Source organism: Papilio xuthus, unplaced genomic scaffold (assembly GCF_000836235.2).
Source record: "Papilio xuthus unplaced genomic scaffold, Pxut_1.1 DF829991.1, whole genome shotgun sequence".
NCBI lineage: Eukaryota > Metazoa > Arthropoda > Insecta > Lepidoptera > Papilionidae > Papilio > Papilio xuthus.
In genome coordinates this window covers 15,125-25,030 of record NW_013528658.1, presented here as the reverse complement: position 1 = coordinate 25,030, position 9,906 = coordinate 15,125, and the positions used below count along the sequence as shown (strand labels likewise).

General features: G+C 38.2%; 2 protein-coding genes across 7 annotated transcripts in view; one reads left to right on the top strand and one right to left on the bottom strand.

Annotated features, from left to right (window-relative positions):
* The window catches only part of LOC106113590 (uncharacterized), a 2,733-nt gene extending 659 nt beyond the window's left edge, over positions 1–2,074 (bottom strand). Inside the window, exons 1-5 of one of the 4 annotated variants that reach the window (XM_013306615.1) lie at positions 1,986–2,074; positions 1,615–1,810; positions 1,459–1,539; positions 1,224–1,332; positions 30–621 (exon numbers count right to left, since the gene is read on the bottom strand). In XM_013306615.1, the coding sequence (XP_013162069.1) occupies positions 467–621; positions 1,224–1,332; positions 1,459–1,539; positions 1,615–1,731 (462 nt within the window). In that variant the 5' untranslated portion in view covers positions 1,732–1,810; positions 1,986–2,074 and the 3' untranslated portion in view covers positions 30–466. The other 3 variants (XM_013306699.1, XM_013306455.1, XM_013306533.1) reach the window with 3 other exon arrangements.
* A 311-nt stretch (positions 2,075–2,385) lies between these two features.
* Positions 2,386–9,900, top strand: LOC106113411 (uncharacterized). Of its 3 annotated transcripts, none has more exons than XM_013306359.1 (10): positions 2,386–2,853; positions 3,018–3,076; positions 3,175–4,212; positions 4,477–5,157; positions 6,912–6,994; positions 7,096–7,153; positions 7,768–7,957; positions 8,394–8,570; positions 9,072–9,189; positions 9,314–9,900. In XM_013306359.1, the coding sequence occupies exons 1-10, from the start codon at positions 2,474–2,476 to the stop codon at positions 9,617–9,619; spliced, it is 3,090 nt and encodes a 1,029-aa protein (XP_013161813.1). In that variant the 5' UTR covers positions 2,386–2,473; the 3' UTR covers positions 9,620–9,900. The 3 variants fall into 3 exon arrangements, with proteins under 3 accessions (XP_013161813.1, XP_013161732.1, XP_013161643.1); XM_013306278.1 differs by having other exon boundaries at positions 3,175–4,329; positions 4,462–5,157; XM_013306189.1 differs by having other exon boundaries at positions 3,175–5,157.
* The last annotated feature ends 6 nt before the right edge of the window (positions 9,901–9,906 follow it).

Here is a 9,906-nt window from a genome sequence, read left to right as displayed (position 1 = left end):
GCCGCTGCCCCCGCCGCTGCCCCCGCCGCTGCCCCCGCCGCTACCCCCGCCGCTGCCGCTGCCGCACGCCGCGCCGCCTCACATTCGATAGTGCCACAACACTCCCGTTCACTCTGACACCATGCACTTTGTACAGAGACAGTAAAACCATAGACGTCCTGTAAGATTTCATCTTCTTTATGCCAGTGAAGACACCAGCGGAGGTCGCGCTCATCATGAAATGCCTCACCGAGGTGTCGACGGGCCGCCTTCGTTCCGCTCCCTCCTCGCCTCGTCGGGAGCCGACAGGAATGTCCAGTCCCAGTATCGTTTGGACACGGTCCAACCGGCGAGTACGTACATGGACCGGTGGATTTAATTAACTGCGTTCTTCAAAAATACCCGCAATGAAAAAATACCATTGTGGAAAATAAAAACCCAAAATGAACAAAATAATTTCAACAAAAAGGTGACACCAAACACATAATTAAGCACTAACATAGGAAAAGCAAAGCAAGCCATGCAACAGAGAGGCACAAGCAGGAGCAGCGGTGGCACTAGTGGGGCGCGCACTGACCGCGGCGCCCGCGCCCCCGCTCGCCGCGAACTCGAAGGCGCTGGCCGCGCGCCGCGACTCCGCCCCTGCCGCGCCGGCGAACAAACGGTTAGTATATTAGTGTTAGGATTAGTAGAAAACTTGCACCGGCTACTTTACATTTCTCTCTAGTTACATCATGGTGGATCGTATTTGTTTAGCAAGCGCACATCTACACAAGTGAGTGCGAGGTACCGGGCCCACCATGGGCTCAGGAAAGCATGCACAATGTGCTTCATCCTGGCGGCCCTTTATATCCCCACAATTGTTTGCCATCTCTCACGCATAATCGCGAGCCACCATAAAGTTTTCATGATGAGAAGTGTCATGAAAATTATATGTACTTCAATCAATATTATAAATGTAACATGTTACACTTGGCTTTAACAATACTGTGAAAATACTACAACTTTAGTATGAGTGGCTACAATTAGCACAATGTTATGAGTTATGAGTTAGTAGTAGCGAGCCTGTCGGATGCATCAGTCACTGCTGCCCCTCAACAGGCCTAACTGATCATAGTCAGTTTTCAAAAATGTTTTTGTAAGAATTCCTATGGACCACAAGTGTCAGAACCTTGGGCACTTCTGACAGCAGGCTGACCAACACCTGCTCCTTAATTTACATTATGAGACAATGTAGGAGTTACCATGAGGCCAGCAGCTTGTAGGGGGCGGAGACCTGATCATATGCTCATGAACCTCTTTTAATGTCAGGGGGTCTTCCTCCACAAAGTCTAAAGCTGTGCTGCCAAATTCCTGAAAATGAAGGGAGTCCTAATCCAACATACATATTTCATAATTTTCTGGATGAATCTTATGTAAATTAATCCATAAAATATGTTTCAATTTAACAGTGCAATTTAATGAAAGAAGAAAATTTACCTGTGACATTAAAATTGTATCATCAGATCCGCAATCCTCTGCATGGCTGTCGATTAGACTTTCTCTGCTCGCCATCACTTGCTGCAACCACACACTCAATTAACTTCTCCATGTAAAGCAGCAGCACTATGCAATGCTTATGTAGCTGTAAGATACCTGCAAGTAGGGGTTGTCTTGTCTAGAAAGCCTAAGAGCTTCCATGTCTTGTGCGATGTTCCTCGTCCGACCAGGAGTGAGCAGAACACCGGGGGAGCTACCCAGTGCTGAACTCATTACTGAAAAATTGGCAATTGCTTTTCCTCAACACGTACTTTTACCACTGACATTTCTTTCACGGAATACTGATACGTACCTGAAAGAGATTCATTGCTACCTTCCATTTTAACAAAACTTTTTCACAGTATAAAATAAACAGAACATTTATAAAAAACACTTATACTTATAAACCAACAAACGACATAATATACTTAGACATTAGAAATTCAGTGTTTATAACATTTATAGATATATTTAAAATAATACTTTACTGTTTAATATGCATTCTGATTAAACGCTAATATCTATCAAACAGCAAAGTTTATATAAAAATAAAACTGTGTGTTAATAAATGTAGTGGACCTGTAATCCAAAGAGTGTGTTGCTACTTGTACTGTCTGTCAGCTGTCAGTGTCATTTGCTATCTTATCAACTGGTCACCAGTGTCATGTCAGTAAAGCAAACATCCAGAGTTTGCAGTAACACACGGCAAAAGACGGAAGACGGAATTAAAAAAAAACCTTATTAGTAACCTATATGTTCTTCTAGACCATATCTACACGTTTACCAAATTTCATCGAGATTCTGTCTCTGCCCTGCCAACCATAGCTCTTGAACCACAATAAATGACATATTCCTGTCACCTGTCACTGTTTTTATCGTTAAATTTTGATTTTAGTTAATACTTCGTAATATTTATTGTGTAAAATAATTAACAATTGCTTACTTAGATTTAATGATAACTAATTAGTAGCCAAGAATGAGACGGACCTACAGATCTAAGAAAGATGATGGTAGCATAGACCATAAAAAATTAATCTCAAGAATAGATGGCCGAAGTTCGGCTTTCGACGCATTTTACATTCACAATATAAAATTAAACAAAAAAGAGATTTCTTCTTCGGCCTGTTCCAATCAAATTAATTTGCCTTCTAAGAAGATACGCAAAAGAAAATACGTGAAGCGAATAGTTAATGATGGCTCACAACGGAAGTTACCCCATCCTGGTGAACCAGAGTCCCAGTCGGTGCTCCTCACGCCGGACAAATCCATACACGTGAACAAAGCTCCAGATCAATTCGATTTGCTTTTGAGATCATCCCCCACATTCACAAAGAGTCCTATTTTAGTACATAAATTGTAAGTTGTTGTACTCTCTGGAATAGTGGGATTTCCTTGTTTTGTTTGAACATAATAGACTCTAAAGTATAATAAAATACATACATAGTATAGTAGCTGTTTGTTGTGATAATGGCCTAATGGAAAATCAGTTTTGGCTTTAATTATGTATGATTTGGTTCCAGAAGTGAAAGTCTTAACATTAATAGGAAGACAAAATATAATTGTTCTGTTGATTGTGCAGGTGAGTTTCAAGGATGATCTATTTGATATCATTGATTTTTTTTTCATACTAAAGTATGTATATTAATGATGACTCAAGAAATATAATTATTATTTCAGATTGGGATAATGTAAATGCAATTAAAGTAAAATCCTCGTGTAGTAACACTTCTGATGTTAAATCTCACAAATTGATAGTTGAAGTAGAAGATACTAGTGAATGTAAATGTCATGATGAATCCATCAGAAGAATAGTAAAACACATGCCACTTCTTAATAACATCAACAATCCTCATTTGAAAAGTATTAAGAATAACCATAGACTCACTGCCACACAACAAAACTCTCCAGCAGCAGCAAATTCTCCACTTTGTAGTACCCCATTCCAGCTTAAACATAGATGTCAATCTATCTTTAATATATCACCAATCTCTATAAATTTCAAGGATAGCCCTAAAGTGGTGATGAATACTTTTAAAGCAAGTAGCTCAGATGATGAATATGAAAACAAATCCCAATGTGAAACATCTGTTAAAATACAGTCCTTGAGAGTTACCAATGTTATAAATTGTGAAGGAAATCAGGCAGCAAGCAAGGATCTCACAATTGTCCAGCAAAAAAGCTTAAGCTTAGAGAGTGAAATTCTTCACACATTATCAACATCTGAAGTAGAACCATGTTATGGATTTGCTAAGCCGTCAGAGCCTGATTACAACACAGACATTGTTCACATTCCTTTTTATCTCAAAAATCAATCAAATGACATTTTTGTATCCAAAAAATCTCCAGATCGGTCTATGTCAGAACTTAAAAATATGCAAATTGAACAATTTGAAAGTGAAGTTTCATGGTGTGCCAAAGAGTGCCTTCTATCTGATTCTTCTTTACTCAATGAAAAATTAAATACAATTGAACAATGTACATCTAAAAATAGTAGCTGTATCACCAGTGAAACTAATCTTCTTAATGATAATCATTTTTCATTTAAGCCTAATCTGGTAGTTGCTTTAGAAAAAATGGATGATTCCCTGTTTCGTAAATATTACAAGAAGTATAAAAGTTCAGAAACCATTAGACACCAATTTAAGGTTTGTAATGACCATACTAACTTTGATCTAAAAGATAATCTAGTGATATCAAGTGCCTCCTACAACACAGATTGTGGCAATAACTTCGAGGTAAACGAAAACCAAATTGAGTTATCAAATGCTTCATACAACACAGATTGTGGATATAACTTGGAGGAAAAAGACACACTTAATGAGTTGTCAAACAATTCATACAACAAGAATTGCAGCTATAATATGGAAGAAAAAGTGAATCTTAATGAGTTATCAAACAATTCGTACAACACAGATTGTGGCAATAATGTGGATGAAAAAGACATCCTTATTGAGTTATCAGACGATTCATACAACACAGATTGTGGCAATAACTTCGAGGTAAACGAAAATCAAATTGAGTTATCAAATGCTTCGTACAACACAGATTGTGGATATAACTTTTATTCTATGGATAGTCTTTCTCCAGAAAATTGTTATCAAGGATGTAAACAAACACTTGAAACAAATAAAAGCCCGAAGCAAGATGCAGGGATAAGTTATGTAACTACCAGGCGGCGACATGAAGCTAACAACTCAGTTATAATTTTACCCGATACCTCTTTTGGCAGTTGTAGTGTCAAACAAGATCTGAGTGCAATTGTTGATAACATACATGAATTAGCTAAAAACGAGAAAAGTTATGTTGCATCGGAAGAATATGTTGAAAGTGGAATTGTGCCAACAAGCAATGAGTCTGTTACTGACAATATTATTTCAAAGCATGAAGATATTTTGTTGCGAGATGAAGTTCCCGACTGGAGCAATGTAACATGTGAACAAGATAGCAGGAAGTTGACAAAGTGTGATATTGTTAGTGGACCAAAAGTAGCAATTGTACTGCAGCCCGGAAAGAAATGGGAACGATCATTGAGTATTTATAAAAGAATGACGACAATAGCAGACACCAAGCATTCTCTTCTAGACTATGAAGAAACAGAAAGTAAAGGCAGAAAGTATAGACAAAGTGTGATTGACACCATGCAAATGCAGAAATCGATTTGTAAGTTTGTTAACCCTTTATTTACTTATATAACTGGGATTACCTGGCCTCAAATGTTGCCATTTGTGATACAAGATATCTGTCGATGTTTGTTATGTGTAGTGTCGGCATAATTTTAAAGGTGTTGGTATTGAAAGACTGTTCAAATGTGTTATTGTCATTTGATCAAATTATAGATATCGCAATACAATCTTACAGAAAAATAAATTGAATTTAAGATGTACACCTAAAAGTAATAATTGTTCATTTAAATTATATATCAGACCTATGTCACTCACAAATTTTGATAAAAGCATCAAAAAGTATAAAAAAGCACTGTTTAAGTATGTCACATACCCAGAGTTATGTGAATAAGATATCTTATTGTGGTCACACCATTAACCCAATGTTGTCTACTACATTACACGTTTTTGTTTCGTCATTTGACAAACATTTTAAATTTCATGTTTTTCTTTCGTTTAATTTAACATGTTTCTTAGAGATCATTTTTATAGTATGAGATAGTAAACAAACAAGCAACGGCCTCTGTAGCAATATGGGTAGTATAATAGTAACAGCTGCATTAACTTAAAAGTTAGCAGATACATTGCCTACCTTTTTTTTTATATCATAATATATAAAAAAAAAAGTTAGGCAATTTTTTATATCATATTTTATATATATAAATAGCGAAGTGACCGTTGCCCATGGACATATGCAATTGCATATGCTTTGCCTACCTTTAATCGACAGAGGAGAGGATGCACAGAAAGAAAATATTTTCCCCTTCCATGCATCCTCTCATCCGGAAAGTCCACTTCCACTTCCCATCCATTCCTTATGAGAAAAAGGGTGGGAAGAGAAAGAGGACTAAATTAGGCCTCCGGGACGCACACTCATCAGACGAAACGCGGAATTGCTTCCACTTGACGCCTGTCTTCTGTGTGGCCGTGGTATTTCACCGGGCGAGCCGGGCCGATTCGTGCGAAGATGTTAAAGCGGGCTCTACCACTGTTACCTGTAATTAATAGAGTTAACAATGTACATAAAAAGAATATATCACTAACTAACCCAGACAATTCCTCTTGCCATTCATGGGGAAGGGGGCTTAGAGTTGGCCGCTGGCGTCACAATCGTCAGGCGAAACACAGAAACACTGATACGGACTGTAGTACTGTTTCTTGTTTCTTTTTTTTTTTCATAATGTTACGGTTATTTTTATAATTTCTGTTCTCGATACTGGAATATAATCGTAATTTCAACGATATCAAAATCCAGTTTTAAATTATTCACCCGTCTCGGCTTCACACAAAACATTTGATACCTTCCCTGCTTTATAACAACTTTCACCCTTGATTCTGGTAAAGTCAAAATAAAGCCCTTGTAAAATCGGCTCGCGAGTTTTCAGAGTTCTCCGAGTTTCAACACCTCTATCCCACAATATTGTTATCATATAAATTTTAAGAGGTTCTGAAATATGATGCTATTTAATTCAAATATTTCCTCAGAAGGTAAAATAAAAAAATCCATCCGTCTGTTTACAATTTGTAATAAAACTCCTTGGTAGAAACTCTGAAATTTGTTAACAAAGTGGAGTTCAACTGTTTATGAAATATCGTCATTTGACATAATATTTCAAAGTTGCAGTGTAATGTCAGGTACGAATTTGTATTTGTTAAATAATAGGACTAGTTAAGATTTAAATACATGTTAATTTCAGTGAAGAGTTAACATTATGTTTTTGTATTTCAACAAACATGTTGCTTCAATTACAGGTTCCCTTCATAATGAACCAATTAATGGTCGGAGAAGTACATTTATTTGCAAACCTAGCAGGTCTACAATAAAACTTGTAAAAGTAAGTAAACAACATATTATAGTTAAATCAATGTCAAATTAGGCAATGTTACTAACTTGTTCCCGCCGAAGCCATTTAAATCTTCACTTTATAAATTTTAGGAGAACGGCAATTCGCGGGCGAGTTTGTGTCCGACTACAGCTTACGAAGACTTAAAAGGTACCTCTTTTAAATGAATAGATATTTAAATTTTACAGCTTATAACGTACGTGCGGCTTTTTATTTTATACTTGCGCCCCTGTTACACTTTTTTCAACAGTATTTAAAATAGTTGGTACTTTTAATTAATTGTTGGCAACACCAACAATATTTTTGTGTATAGTCTGTGTCACTTGCGGACGAAAGAAAGAAGGCGCTCTTGTGTGTCGTTATAGCAATCTTACACAAGTTTTATTTTTTTTCGTTAATAAAACTATTTCACATAAGTATCTCGGTACATTGACTTAATATTTTTTATTTCTACTTATATTAGTAGAAAGTACTTTAATTTTTAAGTAAAATTTTTCATTGTGTTGACTGTTTGTGACTGCCATTATCCCTAACGGGATAATAGCTTCTTCATACGCCTTTGTTCAACCTAAAGTGTCTAAAGCCAAGTGCATGCATCTTTCCCTGCAATACACAGGTCAGTAACTCGTTATTTACCTTGAATACCTACCACCTTTAGCGTAGTTTGACAATCGTAAGAAATTACGTGTACCGCGCGGGGAAAGTTCGTCATTCACTTCCTATTGTGCGTCATGCGTGTTTTCTTAACTATTAGCTGCTTTTAGGATTTCTGTCCGACGACTGTGATGATACAATCGTCGATTTATCAAAATTGTCCATCGGTGAGTCGGTGCATGAAGTGACTGTGGTTGAAAATCTCCATGAGGCGAGTCGCATAGCCACCGCTCGCGACTACGTGCTGCGCCGCTGCAACCAGACCGAACCCCTGCTCTTTGATGAATGCTATCCGGACACGTACGTACCGCTCACTTTACTTAGTTATCATATCTAGGTCAAATTGTCTGTCTGTCAATAGAAAAAACTCGTCAATTAGCAGTTTATTTATTTATTAATACATAGAATGTACATGTTGCAGTTGTTCTTCTTGTTCGGTTCTTATGTAATGAATATGAACATTGTTAATCATTATTAGTTTAAGCTTTTGGATAACATGAAATACACTTTGTATTAATAAAACATTGACATAGAACAGACACATGTTTAGTTATTTGCAAATGTTGCGCCTACATATGATGCGTATGCTGAGAGCAATTGTACTGTATATAACTTGATAGCAAAGGAATGATGTCAAATAAGAGTTAAGTGGTATTTGTTTAAAGTGTTTCATGTTAGATTGATTGAAATGCCAGTAATATACGAGTACAGTAACAGCTTGAGGTGCTGTGTGCAGGGCCCTGAAGAACTGCCACAAGATCGGCGAGGGTGTGTATGGTGAAGTGTTCCTGTGGCGGGCGCGTGACGGGGAAGCACGTGTGCTCAAGGTCATCCCCATTGCGGGAGATATCAAAGTCAATGGCGAGCCACAGAAGGGCTACGACGAAATTATCTCTGAAATTGTGATTGCTATGTGAGTATTTTGTAGCAGTCTATAGTCTGTACAGCAACTTTAGAGATTCAACAAAGTCCTGGTTCATTATCTGAACAAATTATTCCAAAAAAAAAAAAAAACTGTTTCATGAAAAAGTAGAGGCTATTATGACAAGACAAGGAGATGCTTTGGATATTGATATCTATATCCAACGGTACACCAAAACCTTGTTTCTTGTGCACTTTCCTCTGCATACCAGGGTCATTCAATTACCTTTCCATTCATTTGATCATTTTGAAAGAAGGGTTTTGTTAGCCACTTAACCATCATGATTTTGTGGAAACTGTAATGGGATTATGTGAATAATGTGTTTATCTCCACCAAAAAAGAATATATTGATATGACGAGTATCAGATTCAACTGTACATGTTGTGTCACCACAATACAATTGTTTCTTAATGTGCAGTACATCATCAATGTAGGGAAACCCTGATGGAATATAATTCACAATAGAAGATTAAATAAAATAATGTTGTACAGGGAATTGAGCGCTCTGCGCGCTCCCATACCAGACATTGAGAAACGCTTGGATGAAGGAAAAGAGCTCGACTCCTTGGATTTACTCTCTGTAGAGAACGCCACAGACATTTTTAACGAGGTGAGGAGACATTTTAATATGTCCATAAGTAGTAAATATAAGTTTAGACAAAGTCCTAGTTTGAGTTTGCAGGTGGTTTGGCGGCAGAGAGGTGTTGTGAGGTGTGAGTGGTTTGTGTTCGCAGGTGCTAGCTGTGCGGTGCGTGCGCGGCGCGTACCCGGCGCGCCTGCTGGAGCTGTGGGAGCTGTACGACGAGTGCCACGGTTCAGACAACGATAACCCCGGCGCGCTGCCGACCCACCAGCACTACCTCGTGCTCGAGCTGCGCAACGCCGGCCGCGACCTCGAGAGCTACAGCTTTACCGGCGCCGACCAGGCGTACGCCGTGCTGCTGCAGGTGAGCGCGCGCCCCCTGCCCCCGCCCCCACACCACACCACGCAGCGCGCCCGTGCGGAAGGTGAGCGAATCTCTAGTGCAAGTTGCAAGTAGTCTTGACTAGATTTTCACTTATCCTCTGCGCCGGCCGATCCACATACTCAATGTTGCAGAGTAATGTTATTTTTTTTTTTTTATGTGCATGATTTACTTGTAAGTTCTAATTGTATTATTGTTATTGTGTGCTTAAATACAAATTAATCGCTTGTCTCTTTAAACTGCTCATGCGACTAATTGAAAGTAATTCCAGCCGCTTAACATATTGTGTTGAGGACAAGACATTGTGAATATATCTGTTGTGTTACCACATTCATTGCTCTGTGCTCCCCGAGCTGAGAATG